Raw genomic sequence first — 25,478 nt, 5'->3', positions numbered from 1 at the left:
TGTAACCCTAAATAATCCTTGTATCATTCCAAATTTTCTAGAGATTTTGTGAGCCTATCCACTTAACACTCTATGACATATCTAATTGCTTCTCTAACAATAAATGTGATTGAAAAAACCTTCATGCTCTACTTTTCCTAGAACAAATGTAAAGAATAGTAACCTGATAATTCCAAAAATATGTGGTCAAAGATTATTGCAAGCCAACTAAAATCATGATATAATTTAATTAGAAAAATTGGAAAAATATAACACAATAAGAAAACAGAACAAAATTAATCTTTTCTATCATCATAAGATGAGAAGGATGGATGAGGTATATATATATATGTAGGTATCAATTACAAAAAACTAAAATTACAAGACCTTGTTGAGTCTTCTCTTTGAATTAAAGATATGTTTTATGATCTCATGATTTCATTTAGTTTGATATCTGAAAATGATAGATTTATGAAAGACTTTCTTCAATTCCTACCCTTCAAAAATTAATATCAAATTGTTTTTTATTAGATTAGCAGGGAGATGTCCTTGACCGAAAAGAGAGATACAATGTTACAACATTAACCATTCACCAACTATAAAACAACTAGCAGTAGGATACCAGTTCTAATAAAAAATGATTAGAAATTTTCATGCCCCTAAAACTATTTCTATGGATACTAGTATCATTCCTATTACTAATTAGATAAGTATCATAGTAATCATTGCCATAAACCATACTACTAATGTTGTTACTAGCATTATCCTTACCAACCTTTAACGAATTAGTCTTAGCATAATTAATTAACATTGTCTTTCAAAGTGGGCACGCAGGCCCCAAAATACCACCAGTTGCAAAACATAACAAAAAAGGTTAAACGAAGGAAGCAAAATGACCATTACTCCTTCTTGATCAGGTTCCAGTCCCACTTGAGCTTGCCTAAGTTCTGCATCCAGGTCTCCTACTGATCTTGTTCCTCCTCATTGATCATCTCCCTTGCACCTTTCTTGTCCTTCTTCTTCCTGATTTTCTTCAATCGACCTTGACCAAATACCATGCCCATTACCCCATTCTTCATTACCCCATCTGTGATAGTGCAAAGGGAATTGAAAGCATCGCACAAATCTGTCACCTTCCTATCCTATTCCTTGTAGTTCTTCTCGAGCATGGCCACTTTTTCCTTCATTTCATTCAATTGCTCCTCCAAGTTGTTGTTAGCCTCTGGACAGGGTTCATAGGCAAACACAACACCATTTCCTTGTCCTCAGAGGTGTCAGGGATATTGGGGTTTTTGAAAGAAGACTCATGCTCGCTTTCCGACTTGTTGTTCTCTTCTTCTCCTTCCTCTTCTTCTTCCGGGTCCTCATTGGGGCTTTCAAGTGATTCCTCTTCCTCTACTTGGACATCATTAATATCAATTGTTATTGTTTGAAAATCTTTATATAATTTCCTTTTTCTCTTACTTAATAGATTTATCTTCTTACCCTTAAAAAATAGAAAATATAATAAAACATGAGATAAACCATTTTTCTTACTAAACATTATTGTGCAGTAAATACTGCAACATGAGAAAGTAGAAATCGTTGGAGCCACGTCTCCAAAGTCCAAACTAACACCACCAAACAGGCAAAATCATTGTAGCAACATAACCTAACACCAAAATTTATTTCGGCGTGAGCTAATCTCTTCTGCAACATAGTACGCTCTGCACCAAGACCATTATTAATTAACATAGTGCCATTTTTTTTTTCCAGTGGAAGATCAACTGTGAACTTTTGAGGCTCATTCTATAATGCCGAATAAAACAACTTTTCTAGCTGACAAATTTCGTGGGTCATTTTATAATGTCGTGGCAGACAATTTGGCCCTGAGATTTTCAGGGATTCGTACGTTTTTGTTTTATTGACATCTGTTAACTTCTGTTGTATTGAATAAAGCTAAAAATGACAATAAAATATCTGTGAACTTTTGCCGCTTATTCCATAATGCCAATCCTATAATGCGGTGACATAGAATTCGATCATGGGATATTCAGAGATTCATAAGCTTTTGTTATATTGAACAAAGCTATAAATTACAGCAAGATAATCTGAAAACTTTTATTGTATTGGTCAAAGCTAAAAATTATAATAAGAGACTCTATGAATTGTTTTGTCTCATTCTACATTGCCAAACACTAACAACCTTCCTAGTCGATTAATTCTATGGCTCATTCTATACTGTCGTGGCGTACGATTTATCCCTGGGATTTCTCAGAGAGTCCTACGCTTACAGCAAATGCTAAAAGTTACAAACTCATTCTGTATTATCGTGGCATACGATTTGGCCCCGGGATTTCAGGCATTCGTAACTGGACCCTTAGCCTGTGTGGGCTCTATAAAAGGTTCTGATACGTTGAATCTATTCCATAAGCCTTAAGTCGTTGATATCCTCGCTTATTTTTCTTTGATTGTAATGGTGGGACTCCAGAAGCCCCATGTGGTGGTGCTAGCATTTCCTGCACTAGGTCACTCCATCCCTCTGCTCGACCTCTCAAGGCTCGTGGCATCCCAAGGTCTGACCGTCAGTTATGTCACTACGCCAGCCAATGTATCCCGTTTTCAAGGCTTCGTTGTCCAAGCTGTAAACAACGGTATCGATCTGCGTTTGGTAGTGCTTCCCACGCCACCTGTGGAAGGCCTACCGGAGGGGCGAGAGAGTATTGACCTTCTTCCCAAGGCTTCTCATGGCCTTATATTTGCACTGGCGAGCAAACTTCAAAAGCCCTTCAATGCTTGGATGGAGTGCCAGTTTGAACAACAGGGAGCATCAGCTCCAGTCTGTATTGTGTACGATACGTTCATGGGATGGGGGAGAGAGAGCGCCCAAAAGTTCAAGATTTGTTGCATGGAATTTAATGTGTCCGGGGCGTTTGGGGTGAGCATGCTGATCTCGACCTCCCGTTCGGTTGTTACGATGGAGAAGGAAGAGAAACAAGGGAAGGAGTGTGTTGTGTTGAGCTTGGACCTGCCGTGGCCTCATAGATTTGAGAGGGACGAAATAGCCCAAGATTTTTTCAACATTGAAGACCCCACCTTGGATATTGTACTGAAGATTTTACAGTCCATCAGTACAGGCTCCTCGGGATTAATATTCAATACTTTCGAGGAGCTGGAGCCTGCTTATGTGCAGCACCTGAGAAACCTGACGGGCAAGCCAGTGTGGGCCATAGGCCCCATGCTTCCGCCGAATTATTTCAATGGAGCGGTATGCGTGCGAGGGAAAAAGGCGGACGTTGCGGTGGATGAGCTCGTCCAGTGGCTAGACTCTCAGAGCGAAAGCTCTGTCGTGTACGTTTCATTCGGAAGCCAGATATTCTTCACAGAGCAGCAAATAAAAGCTTTGGCAAGAGGCCTGGAAGCTAGCCTGCAGCCTTTCATTTGGGCTATCAAGGTGACACCAAGCATCGAAACCGCCACGTCATGCAACGCAGATCTCGCGAGAGAGTATCTTCCTGAGGGCTTTCTGGAGCGAACAAAGGATAGAGGTGTGATCATATGGGGATGGGCGCCGCAGCTTTTGATTCTTTCCCATCCTTCCGTAGGCGCCCTCATGAGCCACTGCGGGTGGAACTCTACGCTTGAGAGCATAACTCTTGGAGTACCCACAGTTGGATGGCCTATGTTTGGGGATCAGTTTTTTAATCTACGTCTGTTGGCAGAATTGGGTATGGGGATTCAGTTCTGTGAACATATCCCTGGGATTCCAGAAGAAGAAAAAGTGAAGGAGGTGTTACGACTAGTGCTTTGTGACGTTAAAGGGAACGAGATGCGAGCAAGAGGGCAGAAGCTCAAGAAGATGGCAAGAAAAGCTGTTGAAGAGGGAGGGTCTTCGAAAGCAGATGTCCAGGCGTTTGCGAGTGAGATGCACAAGCTACTGAAGATGAGACAAGAAGGATAAACTCTTTTTTACTTGGAATTGATACAGAAGATGGTTTGTGTGATTTAGCCTAAGAATATGTTTTAGCTTAAGAATATGTTCTAAGCACTTATTGTTTCTGTGAGCTTAGTATATGAGTAAATTCTCCTAGAAGAGTGTTTCTTGAGTTTAGTATATGATTAAATTCTCCTAGAAGTTTGAGAAAATGAAAAACTCATTGTTTGGTTGTCATTTATGAAAACTTAATACTCAATAATTGTTGACATTGTCATAGATTTGTCTAGACTGAAGCAGTTTCGCTCTACGTTATATCGTGCCCTACAATATTTTATAGAGGAATGAGGTGTAAGATTGTTTTTAACCATTTGATTGTTGAAGGGTGTGATGTTTAAATAGAGTATATATAGACTATATAAGAATTTTGGACTAAATTTAAGGATGTCTTAGAAATTTTATTTTTTCTAATAAATTCAAAACAGTTTTTCTTAAAGAATTAAATGAAAAAACTTGTATGAATAATAGTTGCAATACACATAAAGTAAATTCTTTGTTATAAAAATGAAGACAAGTATAAGGAATCATGACTAAAACTAGTCACAAAATTAATGATTATATCATTATAATTAATAAAAATACACTTGATTGCATACCATGCCTTTTATCATTTTAATTTATGCATCCATTCAAAAATGTATTAATTGATAACATACACATAAAGTGATATAATTTTATGCTAGGTTTAGTTCATGCCCCTATTCTCTATCAATTTTTATTTACTGCCATTCATATACTTAATTTAATACATCTTTTCTTTTGAGAAAAACGTCAAAGGTTTGAAATATATATTAATAGTAAAAGAGTATAACATGGTCATAAAGAGAGTATATGCAACCAGAAGCAAAGAGATTGATAAGAACTAGAACCAATAAACCTAACCTAACCGACTAACAAAACATGACATATAACATGGCCAAGTAAAGCCAGACAAAATAGTGCAAGTATGAAACCCTAGCAACCAAGAAAACCTATGCTAAGGGTGAGAAACATCCAAAAATAGAGCCAATAACTATAAGCAATCCATGTACAAAGGGTGAGAAACAACAAAAAAATAGAGCCTTTAATTGCAAGACAAAATGATGTTCCGGAAAGTTCTCGGCCACATCCTCCTTGTCATTGACTTGAATATCGAACTCCTTTAGAAAAATTTGAAAGCCCACAAAGATTTTATTTTGTTCAACTACTAGAAGCTCCTTCGGTTGCCATTGTTTAGAACCCAAACCAGCATCATGAATCCACCCAGTAACCTCTCTTGAAAGATGAACATCTACGTCACCTTTATAAGACTGCCTTTGCCTTAAACCCATAACCTCTTCCAAAAATTTTCATTCCTCCTCCCTGGAAGCATGAAGAGGGACATCAGGTTTCCTTCACTTCAAACTGTTCCTTTCCACACCCCTTCCCAATGGTAATCAAAATTGAGAGCATACACCTTATAAGATGTGAAATGAAGGATAGCATGAAATAAATTCAAAAACCTCCCAACACCAGCTGGAGAAACAATCTCCATGAAAATGCCCAATTCCCTATCAAAAAATTTACAATTATTTGTTAGACAGTTCAAATAATCGGAAGACAATTGTGAGGGGGGAGGGGGGGGGGGGGGGGGGGTGAATCAGTTGTCACCAGATTACCGGAACCTTAAGCAATTAAAACTTTAATACCGCAACCCAAAAGATTAATACAGGAATGCATAAACCAATTACTGAATAATAGATATACCAATTAAGAACAAGAAACATGGTAAGTGCACCAAGATGCAAAACAGAAAAGTGGCCACATGCAAAAAAAAAATTGAAATTTCTCCTAACCCGTGCATGTTCTATGAAATTCAAGTTCCTAGCCAATAATAATAATAATAATAATAATAATAAATGTTCCTCAAAACCCATACTGGTTATGCAAAACTAGAAGTTTTGGCCTAAGTTTTGCATAACCCGTACGGGTTATGGAGAAATAGGAACCAAAGAAGAAGTGGGGAGAGAGAGGAGAGAGAGAGAGAGAGAGAGAGAGAGAGAGAGAGAGAGAGAGAGAGAGAGAGAGAGAGAGAGAGAGAGAGAGAGAGGTAGATGGGGAGGGAGAGAGAGTGAAAGAGTAGGGGGTAGGAAGAGAGGGATAGAATAGGATAAGGAGAGGGGGAGGGAGAGAGAGTTAGAGACAAAGACAAAAGGGGATAGGAAGAGAGGGAGAGAGATAGGGAAAGAAAGAGAAGGGAGAGAGGGTGAGAATAGGATTATGAGAGAGAGAGAGAGAGAGAGAGAGAGAGAGAGAGAGAGAGGAGAGAGAGAGAGAGAGAGAGAGAGAGAGAGAGAGAGAGAGAGAGAGAATAGGATAAGGAGAGGGGATGGAGAGAGAGTTAGAGACAAAGAGAGAAGGGGATAGGAAGAGATGGAGATAGATAGGGAAAGAAAGAGAAGGGAGATAGGGTGAGAATAGGACTGTGAGAGAGAGAGAGAGAGAGAGAGAGAGAGAGAGAGAGAGAGAGAGAGAGAGAGAGAGTAGGGGATAGGAAGAGAGGGATAGAATAGGATAAGGAGATGGGGAGGGATATAGAGTTAGAGACAAAGAGAGAAGGGGATAGGAAGAGAGGGAGAGAGGGTGACAATAGGATTAAGAGAGGGAGAGGGAGGGGGGGAGAGAGAGAGAGAGAGAGAGAGAGAGAGAGAGAGAGAGAGAGAGAGAGAGAGAGAGACTAGGGAAATGGGGAGGGAGAGAGAGAGAGAGAGAGTAGGGGATAGGTAGAGAGGGATAGAATAGGATAAGGAGAGGGAGAGGGAGAGAGTGTTATAGATAGAGAGAGAAGAGAATAGGAGGAGACTAAGAGAGATAGGGAAAGAAAGAGAAGGGAGAGAGGGTGAGAATAGGATTGAGAGAGAGAGAGAAGGGGATAGGAAGAGAGTGAGAGAATAGGATAACGAGAGGGGGTGAGAAAGGTAGTTAGAGAGAGAGAGTAAGGGGAGAGGGGGTAAGATAGAGAATAGGGGATAAGAAGAGAGGGAGAGAATATGATAAGGAGAGGGGGAGGGAGAGAGAGGGGGAGAGAGAGAGGAGATTGGGAGAGAGGGAGAGGGAGAGGGAGAGGGAGAGGAAGAGAGAGAGAGAGAGCATGGAGATGGGGAGAATAGGATAAAGAGAGGGAGAGGGAGAGAGAGAATAAAAGAGAGAGAGAGAGAGAGAGAGAGAGAGAGAGAGAGAGTAGGATAAGATAATGAGTGGTGGAGGGAGAGGTAGGGAGAGAAAGAGAGAGAAGGGGGAGAGGGTGATAATAGGATAGGATAATGTGTGTGTGTGTGAGAGAGAGAGAGAGAGAGAGTAGGAGGAGGAGGAGAGGGTGAGAGACATGACGTAGAGAGACTCAAAGAGGATAATTAAGGCTCAAAATAGACGGAGATGGTGATGGGGGGGAAGGAAGATGAGAGAGAGGAAAAGAAGAGAGACATGCATGTACACAAACATATATACATAGATCTATATAAATATATGTATATGTAACTATATATATCCATATATACATACATAAACAAATATTATATATGTATGTCTATACATATCTGTAGTATATGCTATGTTTACAAGCATACATTTTGATATCTTCATAACTCATACGGGTTTTGTGAAACTCGAAATGATGTTTTTCATAACCCGTACTAGTTTTGTAAAAATCAAAATAATGGGTTTCCATAACCCGTACAGATTTTGTGAAACTCAAAATGATGTTTTTCATAACCCGTACTAGTTTTGTGAAAGTCAAAATTATGGTTTTTCATAACCTGTACGGGTTTTGTGAAACTCAAAATGCTGGTTTACTTGTACATAACCTATACGGGTTATGTAGAAATATGAATGGTACTTTTTGTTTTTCAAAACCCGAGCGGGTTATCTTGCACATCAGAAATCGTGCGGTTTTTGGCTTGGGAAGAGGGTTGTAAAAAGACCCTAAGACTTGCAAGCCCATTTTCCCTCCATTTTTGTCCCTTTATAGGTTTTTTCATCTTCCAACATGATTTCTCAACTTCAGCATCATCAGGTTTACAAATGATCAAGTGGGTATCTCTAAAATTACCACCATAATCTCGCAAGTGTTCTCCTCTTTCTGACCATATAATTTTATTTTTATTTTAAGACAACATTAGCATAGTAAACTTTAAATTTCTTTACCAGTGCCTTGAGAGTCCTCACAGACATACGTCTACCAATTTTTTTAATAAATTTTGATATACTTTACCAAAATCAAAATAAATTACATATTATTGTTCTAAACTAGAGTCTATACAATTTTAAAAGAAAATTTTTCATTTTCGATTATTTTGATGCAAGTAATGCCCAACACACGAACATGTACCAAATTTGTAGGATGTGGCCACTTCAAAAAATCATTAAAAAAAAATACTCAATGAAAAATTACAAAAAAATACAAAACTTCTAGATCTCAATCTTACCTATCATCCTAACAAAGGGTCTTTCAAAATAGTAAACCTAATTATATATTTTGTGTAGCGCACGAAAACAACTATGTTATGGTTTTCTGAAAAAATCAAGAAACATTTTTCGATCGAGATAGGTTTGACCCTCTTAATCTTATCCAATTTTTAAAAACTTTAGTAGTTTAGAAACTAGATTCAGAGTACTACAATTTTTATTCTTTTCTCAACTCCTATTTTTGAGTGCATGACCTTTGAATATCTCTTTGAAGTTCAGGTTTACCTGTTTTCATAAAAAAAAAAAAAAAAAAAAAAGTGGCCACTTATACCCCCCTTTTTGTTCACCATCTTGGTGCACTTACCCAATAAATAGAGAATAAACACCATTGACATGACACTAATATTTGTACATGGAAAACCTGGTAAAGAGAAAAACCAGTGTGGGAAGCCTACCCACAGTCAGATGATACTTCTGTAGTAAGTATCTGATTTCAAATTGAGGGGCCTACACTTATAGAAAGGCCAACAACCAAGAGCACGTTGCTCGTTACAAAAGGAGTCTCACTAACTACATAAAAATCTAGACTACAATCTGGAAAAGAGAATGAACTGCAATGATAGCATCTCATATGCTTGAGTACAGTTCCAGTTAATCTTAATACTAGAGGACTTAATCCTCTTACATAAACCCAACTCGATCACTAATGATCAACCAAATCCTCTGCATGAATGATTATTACATTATTCGCTCCTTACATATCCATATATCCTCACATATAATCTCCAATGAGATCTTACATTATATATATACAAACCCTCGACCACAAACAATTAGGTTGGCCACCAGACAATAAAGAAATTAAATAATTACAAAACATGTTTGCTTGAGACCAAGAAAAAAACATCCAATCCATAAGACATCTCAAAAATACATCGAGAAGTCCAATCAACATGTTACATTAAGCTGATCCATAACCTAGATAAACTGGACCCAATTTAGGTCCAAACATGCTAAAGAAATAATCCCAATCGGCCAAGTCTTGGACATGATCACCATCAACATCCTGAATCTCTACTAGAAGTCATACCAATACCACTTATGCAAAACATCAAAGATCTTCAACAAAGCTCTGCTGATGAAACCCTGACTGGATCAACAAACCAAGCTTACAAGCATATAAGATAGCATTCGATCACCTAATAAAAATCAGCTGATTGAATATGAATCTGAGTAGCGTGAATAGCAGATCTAAGCCAATTCCAAAAGCCAAAATATATCGGAGCATACCGGATAATCATGATCTAACCAACCAAGAACCAAACAACCTACCGGAACCAGAAGGATACCAGTAAAGCAGCAAAAATAGCTATTGTTGACATCAATGACAAAACATCAATGCAACACATAATCAATTCCTCCAAATGGTCAACAATTCCCCCCTTTGTCATTGATGGCAACATTGGATGTGAAAAACATCCAAGTGCCAAGAAATGCCAAACAAATCTCCCGTACAAGAATATAGCAATGAAGTTATGATTCATACTCTCCCTGTAGATGGTATCATAATTAAGTTCTGCAAATTTCTCCCCCTAATGTATATATCTTCGTAAGTTTTTGACATGAATATCTCTCCCGTTTTGACATCAATGCCAGAATTTAGACATAAATATCAAAACAAAAACATAAACCACTGAATCACAAGGCTAAATAATCCCCCTGAGTAGTAACATCACCACATCAATCCAGAATGAATAATATCTTTGATAATGCATACTGGACTGATGCCAAATAACATCAATTAGTTTAATGTCGGAGGGGCAGAAACCCCTAATCTGTCTCTGAGGTACTCAAATGATTCTTTAGGAAAAGGTTTAGTGAAAATGTCTACAATCTTCTCATTAGTGTTCACATAAACCAATCTAACATCATTTTCTTCCACATTCTCCTTTAAAAAGTTGTACTTGATAGATATGTGCTTTGTCTTAGAGTGAAATATCGAATTCTTTTACATGTCTATAGCAACAGAGTTATCATAGTGAATAATTACTGATCCATTGCAATGCACTTTTATATCCTTCAACATTTTTTTCATCCATATAACTTGTGTATAGTTAGTAGCAGCAACAACATACGCAACTTCAACAGTAGATAAAGAAGTACATGATTTTTTCTTGCTGATCCATGAAATAAGTTTCTTTCCAAGAAAGAAATCTCCACCGGAAGTACTTTTCTGATTATCAACATCACCTGCCCAATCTGCATCTGTATAAGCACATTAAGTAAACTTATCATCCTTAGGGTACCACAAACAATATTCAGATGTACCTTGTAAGTATCTAAATATTATTTTCATCACACTCATGATTTTCTCTAGGATCACTTTGATATCTTGATTCAATGCAAACAACATTCATTATATCAGGCCTAATCTGAGTCAAATATAGCAGACCTCCAATCATAGACTTGTACCTTGTAGGATTTACCAGTGAAAATTTATCTTTCCTTGTTAATTTCTTACTTGTAACCATAGGAGTAATAATCAGTTTAGAGTCTCCCATACCAAATTTCTTCAACATATCCCTAGCATACTTAGTTTGACAGATGAAAATACCTTTATCAACTCAAGTAATCTACAAACCTACAAAAAATTTCATTTCCCCAATCATATACATTTCAAATTCTTTCTCCATATTTTTAGAAAATTCCATGCACAACTTATCTTCACCTCCGAAAATAATGTCATCAACAAAAACCTCAATAATCAGTATATCATCATCACTGACTTTATAATATAGATTACTGTCAACATTACCTTTAGTGAAACCAAGCTTCAAAATATATTTATCTAACCTTGCATACCAAGCTCTAGGTGCCTGTTTCAATCCATATAAAGCTTTCCTTAACCTGTAAACCATATTTTTATCATCCAAAAGTGAAAAACCATCAGGTTGCTCAACATAAACTTCCTCATCAAGATCCCCATTCAGTACTTCACATCCATCTGATAAACCTTGTAGGTTTTATGTGCAACACAGGCAAGAAATAATCTTACAGCTTCAATCCTAGCTACAGGTGCAAAAGTTTTACCATAATCAATTCCTTTCTTCCGAGAATATCCTTTACAAACCAATATAGCTTTATTCCTTACAACTTCTCCATGTTCATTTAATTTATTCCTAAAAACCCATTTAACTCCAATAACATTATTATTTTTAGGTCAGGGAACTAAAGTCCATGAGTTATTCTTCTCTATCGTATCTAATTCTTCTTTCATAGATTTCATCCAACATTCATCTTTACATGCTTCAATTACTGATACCGGTTCAACTTGAGAAATTAAACATACCTGATTAGTTGTCAATCTCCTTCTTTTTATTAGTATCCAACACATTAAAATTCATTGGGACACTTGTCTAGAGCTTTTGGAGAAATCCTATCCAGAAATTTCAAATACATTTAGCTCCGGTAAGGTATTTTGGGACACATTCTTTGTACAAAATTTCATTTTTCATCCCATTTTTTGGCAATTTTTTGGCATTGATGTCAAAGGGGGAGGTATAGTTGAAAAATATATTCTTGAAATCAGGAGAATAGGAGTATTTGTACAGATCATGATCACAGATGGATATTCAGCTCAAAGGGAGCAATCTCAGGGTGAAACCGACAGATGGAAACCATTATCATTTTTCACATGAGTGTTGCCAACAATGCCAAAGGGAGAGATTGTTGGCAATTGACACTCATTTGAAGGACATAAAAGTGTATTTCATTGGATGGATAGTTATTCATTGTGATAACTCTGTTGCTATAGACGTATCAAAGAATCTGATATTTCACTCTAAAACAAAGTACATATCTATCAAGTATAACTTTTTAAAGGAGGTGGAAGAAAATAAAGTTAGATTGGTTTATGTGAACACTAAAGAGAAGATTGCAGACATTTTCACTAAAAATTTGCTTAAAGAATCATTTGAGTACTTCAGAGACAAATTAGGGGTTTCTACGCCTCTAGTAGAAAACTGATTGATGTTATTTGGCATCAGTCTGGTATGCATTATTATTCATTTTAGATTGATGTGGTGATGCTACTACTCAGGGGGAGTAGTTAGCCTTGTGATTCAGCGGTTTATGTTTTTTCTTTCATATTTATGTCAAATATATGGCATTGATGTCAAAGGGGGAGAGATATTCATGTGAAAAACTTAAGGAGATATATACATTAGGGAGAGAAATTTGCATAACTTAATTATTATATCATCTACAGGGAGAGTATAGATCAAAACTTCATTGCTATATTCTTGTGTTGGATATTTGTTTGGCATTTCTTGGAACTTGGATGTTTTTCACATCTAGTGTTTCCATCAATGCCAAAGGGGGATATTGTTGGCCATTTGGAGGAATTTATTATGTGTTACATTGATGTTTTGTTACTGATGTTAATACTAGCTATTTTGGCTGCTTTACCGGTATCCTTCTGGTCCCAATAGGTTGTTTGGTTCTTGGTTGGTTAGATCATGATGATGTGGTATACTCTGGTATGCTTTGGCTTTTGGGATTGGCTTAGATCTACTATTCATTTTACCTAGATTCATGTTCAGTTAGTTGGTTTTGATTTGGTGATCAGATGCTATCTTATATGTTGACAAGATTGGTTTGTTGATCGGTGAGGGTTTCACCGACAGAGCTTTGTTGAAGATCCTTGATGTTATGCATAAGTTGTATTGGTGCAGCTTCTAGTAGAGATTCAGGATGCTGATGGTGATTGTGTTTGAGACTTGGTTAATTGGGATCATTGCTTTAGCATGTGTGGACCTAAATTGGGTTCGGTGCTATCTAGGTTATGGATCGGCTTAATGTAATGTGTTTATTTGACTTCTTGATGTGTTTCCGGGATGTCTTATGGGTTGTATATTATTTGTTTGGTCTTAGGCTGACATGTTTTGTATTTATATAATTTATTTATTGTCTAGTGGTCGACCTTATTGTTTGTGGTCAAGGGTTAGTATATATATGATGTAAGATCTCATTGTAGATCATATAGGAGTGGAATAGGAGAAAATAATGTAATAATAATTCATGCAAAGGATTTTGTCGATCATTGGTGATTGAGTTGGGTTTAGGTAAGAGGATTTAGTCCTCTGGTATTGAGCTTAACCAGAACTATTATCAGGCATAGGAGATGTAGTTTAGATTTTTATGTAGTCACTGAGACTCCTTTTTGTAATGAGTAGTGTGATCTAGGTTGTTGGCCTTCCTGCAAGTGCAGACCCCTCAATTTGTAATCACATACTTACTGTAGAAGTATTATCTGAATGTGGGTAGGCTTCCCACCATGGTTGTTCCCTTTACTTGGTTTTCTTCATACAAATATTGGTGTCATGTGGATGGTATTTATTCTCTAATTATTTCTTGTGCTTTATTGGTATATCTGCTTTTTAGGTAATTAGTTTATGCATTCTCGTATTGATCTTTTGGGTTTTGGTATTAAAGTTTTAATTGCTTAAGGTTCTGGTAATCTTATGACAATTGATTCACCCCCCCACTCTTAGTTGTCTTCTAGTTATTTGAACTGTCTAATAACTGGTATCAGAGAAATATACATTAAGCATTAGAAGATATTTGAGATTAACTAGAACTGTCATTAGGCATTAGCAGATACTATTTTTGTAGTTCATTCTTTTCAGATTGTAGTCCAAATCATTTTTTAAGGTAGTGAATCTTTCCTGATGGTTGGAACTTTCTAGTTCATTGTAATTTGAGTAGTGAGCTCTAGGAAGTGTGCCTAAATGCAAGTGCATTCCCCATTATAATATTTACACATTCTACTATAGAGTATCATCTCATTCTAGGTAGGTTCCCACCATGGTTTTTCCTTTTTAATTGGGTTTTCCATGTCAGAAATATTGGTGTTATGTGTGTTGTTGTGCTTGTTGTTATCCTTCTTTCTCCTACAACTGATTTGATCTAATATTATGCTTAATTGATTTAATCTGGAAAAAACCAATTTACCTCCCCTCTCAATTTTCCTTATTTGTTGGTGCCAATAAGTGGTATCAGATCTAGATCCACCAAAAGAATCTTAACCTCTTGAGGAGATCCGAGATGGCAGCTTATGTGTTTAATAAATAAAGTCCTAGATTTGATGAAAATAATTATACAATTTGGAGGGACCAGATGGAAGTTCATTTGAAGTGTCTTGGTCAAGATTATTGGAAGATTACAAAGAATGTTCACAATGTTCCTCCAAATGGACCAGTTACTGCTGATGAGATCAAGGAAACTAAACATAACATAAGGGCTAAGGAAGCATTGTTGAGTTCTTTGACTGAGTCAGACATGACTAATGTTATGGGACTTCAAACTCATATGGAATATGGAAAAAGCTAGAGGTCTTGTATGAAGGACATGTGCAAGTTAAGGTTGCTAAATTGCAGAGTTTGAAGGGAAAATATGAGACATTAAAAATAGGAGAAGATGAGAACATAAATTCCTTTATGGCCAAAGTGAATGAGATTATTATAAACTTGAAGTGTATTTGTGGAACTCTTGAGGAAGATGAGATTCTTGCTAAGGTATTGAGATGCTTTCCTTTTGCTTATAAGGATAAAGTTGCTACTATTGATGAGATCGAGAGTGTGACTACTGTGAAAAGAAATATTTTAGTTGGTAAGATGGTTGCATTTGAGTTGAGAAAATTTGGAGAGTCAGATGGTAAATCTAAGACTTCATTTAAACCCTCTGTATCTGGGAAGACACTATATGATCTAGAAGAGAGTTCATCTAGGGTTTCAAGATATGAAAGAGAGATGAGAGAGATGGAAGAATAGGGGAAAGAGTTGGATGATCTTGAAGCACTTATTGCTCAGAGATTGCCTAAGGGAGCCGGTAAGTATGATGGAAAGTTAACATTGAAATGTTTCTCCTATAATAAGATAGGACATTTTGCTTCTAGTTGTCCTAAAAGAATGTCTAGGTATGATAAGCATGATAAGCCCTACAATCCCCACTGGAAGTAGAAAACTTAGAAGAGATGTTATTATGCTTCTAATGAAGGTGTGATAGACAAGGAATCAAACAATGAATAATTCCTAGGAGATGATTTTGTGTTTATTGCTATCAAAGAAGATGATCTGATACTAGTGAATCCTACAAACTGCATTATTGAAGAGAAATCTTTGGCTGCTAAGATTGAAGAGAAATATGAATGGGTAATTTACAATGGTTGTTCACATCATATGACAGGTGATAAAAGTAAATTTATGGATATGGAAAGGTATGATGGTGGTATAGTAAGATTTGGGGATGATAAAATATGTGTAATTCGTGGTAGAGGTTCTATATCTTTTGATGGTAGGAATAAAATTGATGATGTCTTATATGTTGAAGGATTAAAGCATAATCTTCTAAGTGTTGGAGAGATGGTTGATAAGGGATATGATTTTCAGTTCAAGAGTGGTAAATGCAAGGTTTTGAATACCTCCAATGTAGAGATTACAAAAGGGAATAAAAATAAAGGTAATATCTTTCACTTGAATGCTGGTGAGAAAACTATATGATTGCTCAGATAGATGAAAGTTGATTGCAGCATAGGAGGATGTGTCATGTTAACTTTGACTATATGGTGAGGATAAGTTCTAATAAAGCTATTAGAGATTTGCCTAAGATTTTTAAGCCCTCTAATCCTATATGTAAAGAATGTTTGTTGGGAAAGAAAACAAGAACATCATTTAAAAGAAAGTTGTATAAATATAATGGACTATTAGATCTTGTGCATAATGACTTGTTTGGTCCAACTAGAGTGAGAAGCATGCAAGGTGAGAGGTACTTCATGTTGTTGATTGATGACTACTCTAGAATGATGTCGGTGATTTCTCTAAGGGAGAAATCAGAAGCGTTAGATAAATTCAAGATATTCAAAGGAATGGTGGAGACTGAGACAAGGTTGAAGCTGAAGTGTCTGAGATCTGATAGGGGAGGATAATTCATATATGGTGAGTTTGATACTTTCTATGAGGAACGGAATTAGAAGAAAATTATCTACTCCTAGAACCCCTCAGCATAATAAAGCTGTTGAAAGGAAGAATAAAAAAATCTTGGATTCTACTAGAATGATGTTGATTGAAGGCAATGTTGCGCATGTTGGCATTCTACACTCTTACGAGAATAGTTGATGTTGTCGTGGATGGAAACCAATTGGAAATCCATCGACAATAGATATCTACATGCCCAACATCACATATATTATACACCAGCAGACACCGACACCAACAAGAACTTACACCTGCATTCAGATTACATCAACATCAATGCATACCGACACTCCAGCCGACATGGGATGAAATTTTGTTTATTGTAATATAATTATCTTTTGTAAGCTGACATGGTATATTATAAAAGACTCATATATGTATGAGATCTTATAGGTTAGTTTAAAAAAGAGATATATGATATGTATGGTAGAAAATAATTGTTTAGTGACAGTGACGGTTTTTGGTTAAGCTATCTATTTGAGCTTAAACCGGTACTGAACCTGGCATTAGAGATGTTGTTTTGAGAAGTACATCATATTGGATTTAATTATCTATTTTGTAGTCAGTGTGACTCTTCATTGAGTAGTGAACTCTAGGCTGTTGGCCTCCCTGCATGTGCAGGCCCCTATTGTAAGTAGTATTTATTCATTGTCCAGTGAGTAAATATTGTGGGTCATAAATCTCACCGAGGTTTTTCACACACCAGGTTTGCTCGTTAAAATATCTTGTGTTATGGTGTATTTCTATGTTGTCTTTGTTATTTATGTTTACTGCAATAATTCTTATTTACCGGTACACTATTTTGGGTTGCAAAATTATCAATAAGTTTAAATATTCTGCTAACCGGTTAGACACAAATTCACCCCTTCCCCCTCTCAGTGTCTTTGGGACTGCCATTGAATCTAACAATTGGTATCAGAGCCTAGTCCTCTATTTACAAAAGCCTAACAACTTGAGGGAGATTCTGACATCGGTATAGATGGATAACTCAAGAAAATAGTTGGAAGGAGCTCTTGAAGATTTTGATGTAGAAAAATTAAAGACTATCAAAATTGAAGATGATCTGAGGACGGCACAAGAATTCATTAAAGGAATTCAGGAGAACTTTGTTAGAGCACAAAATAAAAGAAAAGAACTTCATGAGAAAATGCAGAATGATGATGATGAAAAGGAAACTCTTAGAGACATTGCAAATAAGTTAAGGTGAGAAAACAATAATATGAAGAATGAAATGCAAGATATGACTGAGATTATGTAAGGATATTGAAGACAAAAAGAAGAATGAAGAAGGCTTGGCTAGGAGACTTAATGATGCTGAAAATGAAAATTTGAGACTTGGTCATAAAAATGATATGCTAAAGACATATCTGATTCACATGCAACATGATAAGGAGGAGTTTACAAAACACGTTGGAATTCTTGAAAATGAGTTGGTTACTAGAAATGAACACAAAGACAAATTCAAAAAAAGTTCAAAAAAACTTGATGAAATCCTTAAAAGATAGAAACCTAATGGAGATAAAAATGGACTTGGATTTGAAAATGGAGAAAGCTTCGGTACTGCAAATAATCAAGATCGGGACAAACCAGTAAGATAACCTAATGCTTATAAATTCAATGGGAAATGTTTTAATTGCAACCAATATGGGCACAGAGCAAATCATTGTAGATTTAGAAATAATCAGAATACAAACTCACCCACTAGTCAATGTTCCAAATGCAACAAAGTTGGTAATAATTCAGAAAATTGCAGAATGAATGTGAAATGCTATGTTTGTGGAAGATTTGGGCATTTATCTAATCACTGCAGATCACAAACTGGTCAAGGATATGGTAAAACTATTTAGAGGAATAATATAGCTTGTTATACATGTACAAAGATTGGTCATATTGCAAAATTTTGTAGAAGCAAGAATACACCAGTGAAAAATAAAGGATCTAGTTTGAAGGGAAAAGAAAAGGTAGATGAAGTAAAGCGGGAATTTTCAAAACAATGGATTAAGAAGAGTGATCAGAGAACTGATGAAACTATCTTTGTACTGGTAGAATAGAGTAATCCTCCACCGGTAAGAGATTATTCGTCTAACTAAGGAATAATCCTTAGGGGGTATTGTAGCAAGTTGAAAATCATGCATTCTACCCTCGATTGATGGTGAGAAGATACATTTCTTCTTTACTGGAAGATGTGTTAACTTTTCACTTAACTGGCGAGCATTTAATGTGGTTCTTGAAATATATTTCATTATATAGCACCAAAAAACCCTCATTTCAGCTCACTAAGCATTCAAATATTTAGAGAGCGCAAAAATAAGCAAGGGCATCCTAAGGCAAAGCTATGAAGTGATTTTCAGGCATTCAGAATTTCGGTTAAGAGGTATTTATCTTTTAAAATGGAATGCTCATATTTTGTTCCTGATTTTATTTCTAACCCTACCATTGTGGAAAACATCAAATGCTCTAGACCTGTATTTGATATTATCCATGAGATTGCAAAGCAGGATGATTTTGTCAGAGCTTTTTAAAAAATTTCGAAGGGTGTAGCATTCGCAGAACACCCTAGAATCTACATACATTGCAACATAGAAAACCTAGGGACTGAGGATTTGAAGAAAATATTTAATGAGGTTATTATGGATGGAAATGGTATGATTAAACCTAAACATAAGATTGTGGAAAACTTAGGTGTTGTAGAGATTCTGAACATTCCCAAATTTCCAAAGGAATTTGTAAGACTTGTATTGAGAAGAGTCCATGGAGAGTTCATGTGGTTAGAGTTAGTTTGCAAGATAACTAGGGAAGCAATTAAGGCAGTTACTGGTTTACCTTCAACTGGTAGTAGGCCTGATAATACGAAGAAAATACCTAACAAGGGAGTTATGGAGTTAACCGAAGCCACATATGATAACAGCTCACTTAGAGTGAATGATGTTAAGGATATAAACGTGAGATATGTGAGTATGGTACTAGGATACAAAGCAACTCATGCAAATAGACTAAATTTTGTTTCTAGCCTTTGTATTCACAATGCATATGAGATGGTAAACAATAATTCTAAGATAGATGTTTGTGAATGGCTTAAAGATGAATTAATTGACAATTTGAAGAAGATTAAGGGAGACAAGAAAGGTACTTTCCATTTTGGAAACCTACTAGTATGCCTGATGCTATACTTTACCAAAGAGATACCTGACACAGGTCACAAATATTTTGGTTATGAGATCTCGGTAGGAAAATAGATATAGGAAGCTTTCACCGGTATGGGCACTAACTGTGATAAGAAGATTACAGACTACAAAATATTTCAAACTAAGATGAGAGCAAGAGAGAGACTACCACAAAGCGTAATTGATAAGTATGACAAGGAAATCTATTTTATCATTAAGAAAGATGAAACTTGGATGGAAGTAGCAAGCCCTAGAACTATTTGGGTTACTGAGATGGGTTATGAGGTAGACCTATCTGTTTTGGAGATATGTGCTAAAGCTCTACTTGATGCACCAAGGGAGCCATCTGAGAAATTCTTTGGTAATGCAAAAACTATTGAGAGTAATGCATCTATGTAGAAGAGGATACAAAAAAGAAAATTTTATCAGAGATGCCTCCAAGAAGCTAAAAGAAATGAAAGAAAATGTTATGAATATCAGTGGTATATCAGCAAGTGAGCTTGAAGGATTGCAACCTGAAGCACATGTTTCACCGGTTATAACATCTTCTAATACTGACAATGGCAAGGTTGTTGAGTTTAAGAGAGTGGAAAGGAAAAGGAAAACCCCACCAGTACCTTCTCCTCCTCCTAAGAAAACCAGAACATTAAGGAAGAAGCAACAAGTAGTTAGGGAACCGCAGAAGAAGCTTACACCAAAGAAGAAATAGACATTGGTTACCCCCACACTAGATAATCTATTGAATGAGGTTACAGAGGAAGGAAATCTATCTAATGTGTGCAAATGGGATAATTCTTTCAATGATTCTGATAAAAACACAATTGAAGAAAGCATTATTCTACATTTGGATATTTACAAGAAATTTTTGATAGAAGTGATTGATGAGTTACCCAATGATTTATACATGAGATTTGAAGCTAAAAGGCTATCTGTGATGGAACTAGACAAGAAGTTGAAAGTTGAAGCACTCTTGGTTATACATCTGATAAATTCTAAGGAAGAGATAGACGAGCATATTTCTGAAGCTAACCGGTCAGTATTTGTTAGTGGACATCGGCAAGTAAGCCTGATGGCTGGAAGGGTTAAAGAAATTACAGATGAGACTACAGATAAATGGGACATATTCTTTGTAGAGAAGGAAAAGAAAGAGGAAAGAGGTAGACCAAACAGGGAAAATACATTCGAGGTATATCAAAAAGACAAGGGAAAAGGTAAAATAGGTGGTGTGCCTTCTATAAAAGTAACAGATAACATCCCTCCACCGGCTCAAGACACCCCACCTTCAACATCACCGGTTCATACAGCTAATCCACCGGATATGACTACTGAAGGTATAACTCATGATGATACTAACCCAGAGTCTGAGATACTTTTCACCATGAGTGTAGATACTCAAGATATAAACATTGTTGTGGACAAAGAAACTACATAGGTTAAGGTAGATAGTGTTGAGGACAACAAGATTTAAGAGAAACTGGCACACACAGTATACTCTCAGAACACTGAGATACCAGCTCAAACAGAGCAACTGAAGACTAAGAAACCAACAAAGGATAGGACAACTAGCACAGGGCCACCGAAATCTAAAAATTCGGCAGTGGTATAGACATAGAAACAATCTGAGGCAGAGGTTCATGTTGAGTCTGAGACATTGGCAATTATAGAAGTTCTTAATCAAACTGAGAAACCATCAAAGGTAGAGGTGCAGACACAAACAGATCCATGGGAAGAAAATGTAAGTAAAGTGGATGCATCTAATGGAAATAAAGAGGATGTAGTGAAGGTGATTGGTCAGACATCTATTGAGAAGAAACCCACAGCAAAACCGAGCACATCTACACGCGAATTCTGACCCACTAACATTACAAAGGTACTTTTGGATTCTATTAAAAGGATTACTGATTGTAATGCCTTAGCATTTAAGGCAATTGATAACACTTTACCTATCTTGAAGATGATTGTACCTAATTGTAAGATAGATCACATTAATGATTCTTTAGGTAAATTAGACACATTGTCCAAATTCATTGCTCATAATATAATAACCATAGATAAGGTGAATGGGGATACCATTAAGTAGAGAGTTGACAAAGAGAAAAACACATTCTTTGATAACACCATAAAGAAATGTACCGATCTCTTGGATACACTTTCACTGGTACTTAATTCTACAATTTTGGAGTATAAGGAGTTATATAGAAAAGCATGTAAACCTCATTGTTTGACAGATGATATTGATGAGGAGATCAAAAAGACACAAAAAGAAATTGATGACATTGCGGATAATATAATAGGTTCATCTGGACTTATATTAGTTTTGGAGCAGGAAACGGCAGTTTTTGAGGAGAAGTTGGAAAAACTTGAGAAACAGAAGGCAAGAATAAGGTCTAATGCTCGGGAACTAAAGGATAAACTTGGCTCAAGGTTGGATAGTCTTATTACTCAGAGGGGTATGTGAACAAAGATGGTGGTCAAAAAAGTGGACACCACCTGAAAAAAAATGGAAAAACAAGCAGCATGTACGCGGTTTTAAAATTTGAAATTACTACGTACGTGCTTAGGTTTGTTCTTCCTGAGCCTAGAAAAGGTAGCACATACGCGCTACTTTAAGGAAAATGAGTGTGTACATGCTACACCTAGGAAAATGAGAATGTACATGCTTCTCATAGGAAAATGAGCCTGTACATGATAATAATCCATTAACCATGTACGTGGTGCATGTTAAAAAAAGTTAAAAAAATAAATTGGGTCTCATTTACCCGTGAATAGCACTTTTTTACTTCGCTTTTCTTCCATTTCCTCTCCTAAACCGCAAATGGGGTGCTATATTTGTCCTCCAAGCTATGGATCAAGGTTAGTTTTTGTTTATTTTTGTCTTTCTTTCTTGTTTTTCAATTTGTTTTACATTTTGTATTTAATTTCATTAATTTTGATTAGGTTTTTTCATTTTTTGTTTCAAAAACCAGATTATTCTAATCCACAACAAGAACAACCAAATGCACCTCCTGAAAACCCACAAAAACAATCAAATGCACATCCTGAAAACCCACAAGAGCAACCAAATGCACCTCCTGAAAACACACAAGAACATCCCCCAATTCCTCCTTTTGACTGCACACCTAAAACACAGGAGCAATTAATTAATTAGTTAGGACAAAATACGTCTAAAATCAATAGAATGATTGTTAAATTGAAAACTTCTGAACTTGAGTATCATCAATCGCTCGACACTAGCCTAGAAACATTATCTAGTGGTGTCATAGCTATTTCCAAACAAATTACCAAATGGGGAAGCTTTAGGGATAGGTGTCATCAATTTTATGCTGATGGGCTATCATACGATGGACTAAAAAACAAAAATATTACTAAACAACAAATATGTGCCCTTTTTCGTTGTTCCCAAAACTGGTCAGTCATTACCTCTTAATACAAATAGGTTTCCCATATATTGGTGTACCAATGTGTAGATGACAAATTTTTTTTGGCAGAGGTGGTGGATGGTCTTTGATGATCCACCTTGTAATAATTATGAGGTGCCATTATATTTTTTGAGAAAAGTATATTGTGAGTTTGTGCTCAATGTGCACCCAAACTATTTTGACATGATAGAGTTAAATGGTAGAGGTGGTGGCTTTGCCCAAGATAGACCTGGAGCCCGTAGGTGATTACTGGCGGAGAGTCACCACCCCCTAGAACCCAAACCCAAGGTGGATTAGGTTGTCCTAGTAGAGCTAAAAGAGTTGACGGAGCTACAGACTCTTCAGGCGGCCATAACATTGACTGGTGCCATCATCCAACATGGGACATCATTAGCACACCCTATTGTATTGGATGATGAACCATTAGGTGGTGACAGAGAGCCCATCCAGCATATGTGTGTCAGTTGTTTGGGGATATTCTTGGGGATAGATGATGCAGTCGGTGCAGATGAATCATCATCTCATATGTGCATGATTTGCGGGAGTAGATGTCAGGCCCGCACGACTGATGATTTTGCGCTGACAGATGAGTTGATGGACATGGTGTTTTCCCATGAGCGAGAGACATAGGTGTGTTGATTTGAATTCATATCATTTTATTTATCAGTTCATTTAAATTTTTTATTGCATAAATGAATTTTCATTTATACATCAATTTAAATTGAGACAAATAATATACAATTTAGGATGCAGTAGCGGTATCCCATACTCCTCCCCCTGTTACTATAGCTGCAACTTCGACGCCTGAGGTATAAATTTTGTAACATGTTAAAATAGAATAGTACACTTTGAATTCAAAAAAATACAAGATATATTAACTATCTTTAATGCTTGGTCCAATTTCTGGTTTGTAGGTGTTGACAGGGGATGAAATGTCCCAGATTGATGACATCACGCTCTTAGCAATCAATTTTGGCCTACAAGGCTATACGGTATCATATTTTGTACAACCCTTTTTATGTATTATTTTGATGGAATATGCAAGTTATTTCATTTTAGATTTTTAAAATTATGTTTAATTTATTATCTGTACTAATATCTCATGTTAATTTTTTATTTTAGGGTACCCCCTCCGTGTCTAGGGCTCATCCTAAGAAAAAGAATTCCTCGAAGACACCAAAACGTGGGAAGAAGGTAATTGAACATGTTTTTAGTTGTACAATTGTTTGAAAATGTTGAAATCAATTATTAGCTGGGGTTTGTAGATTGATTAGTGTTTTTTGTCTATTTTACATGTACAACGACCATTGAGCTATGTGGATTTGTTGAATATACTTGACTCTCCTGTGGATCAAGAGCGGGCGGAGGTATGTATCACTACTTTAGTTTCTTGATTTCATGATTATATGCACGCGTACACGTGAGCTTGTGATATATTATAATCTTATGATTTTATCATACAGGAAATATCGATACCTATTTCATCAATGGCAAACCCTCCTCCGTGCACTGGAAAAGCATCTCGGGATTCAGTACACTTTTGTTTAATATGTAAAATTAATTATTGTAGACACCCAAAATTGTCATGTCTAATTAAATAAATATTTTATTTATTTAATTATCTAAGCCTAATTCTTCTATTAATTAAATAAATCTTTATTTATTTAATTAATTCATTTATCCTCTTCTAGCCTTATTTCTCATTTAAATAAATACATTTATTTATTTAAATTATCCCTTTCCTAAATTAAATAAATATTTTATTTATTTAATTGTCCTACTTCTTCTATTAATTAAATAAATCTTTATTTATTTAATTAATTCATTAACCTTTTCTACACATGACACATGTCATTCATCTCTTAATTCATACACTACCTACCTCTTTCATTATTTTGGTATTTCTTATACCTACCCTCTAATCCTAGCCGACCTCTCTTTTTACACCTCTCAATCTTAACCCTCCATTTTCTATTGTGTCTTCTATTTAAGGAGATGCTTTCTTCATTACCAAACCCTAATGACATACCCTAATGACTAATGACTAATTTTGGAGTACTTGGCTACACTACGATCCTACTTGCAACCACATTCCATTCTTTGTTGAGCTCTTGTGCATACAAAAATCTGAGAGCAAGCATATCAAACAAGATCAATGGAGATAGGAAGAATGGAGATCAAAACCCTAGTGGACATGTGATGGTATAATCTTTGTGATTTTTGAGTTATTTTGCATTGTCTTAGGTTATCTTCATATGTTATGGTGGATCTTTGTTCATTGTTAGGCTAGGGTTTGGTGGTTGAATCCATTTTAGTCTTTCAATATTGTTGTTTATTGCTATCCATTTTCACCATATACATTTTGGCACGCCCGGTGGGACTCTTGTCCCTTTGCATTTAACATTTTGTTGCAGATTTTGCATTTTTGAAGTTGCAGATCGGACGATTTCGACGACATTTTAGGTTTTTTTTCGCGTCTGCGAGTGTT

The 25,478-nt window shown here is 36.1% G+C and overlaps 1 protein-coding gene across 1 annotated transcript; it reads left to right on the top strand.

The window, feature by feature from the left end:
• The first annotated feature begins 2,365 nt into the window (after positions 1–2,365).
• On the top strand, positions 2,366–4,169 carry LOC131029162 (scopoletin glucosyltransferase). The gene has a single exon (XM_057959558.2). The coding sequence runs from the start codon at positions 2,435–2,437 to the stop codon at positions 3,917–3,919; it is 1,485 nt and encodes a 494-aa protein (XP_057815541.2). The 5' UTR covers positions 2,366–2,434; the 3' UTR covers positions 3,920–4,169.
• The last annotated feature ends 21,309 nt before the right edge of the window (positions 4,170–25,478 follow it).

This window comes from Cryptomeria japonica, chromosome 1, assembly GCF_030272615.1.
Source record: "Cryptomeria japonica chromosome 1, Sugi_1.0, whole genome shotgun sequence".
Taxonomy (NCBI): domain Eukaryota; kingdom Viridiplantae; phylum Streptophyta; class Pinopsida; order Cupressales; family Cupressaceae; genus Cryptomeria; species Cryptomeria japonica.
This window is presented reverse-complemented; position numbering and strand designations above follow the sequence as displayed.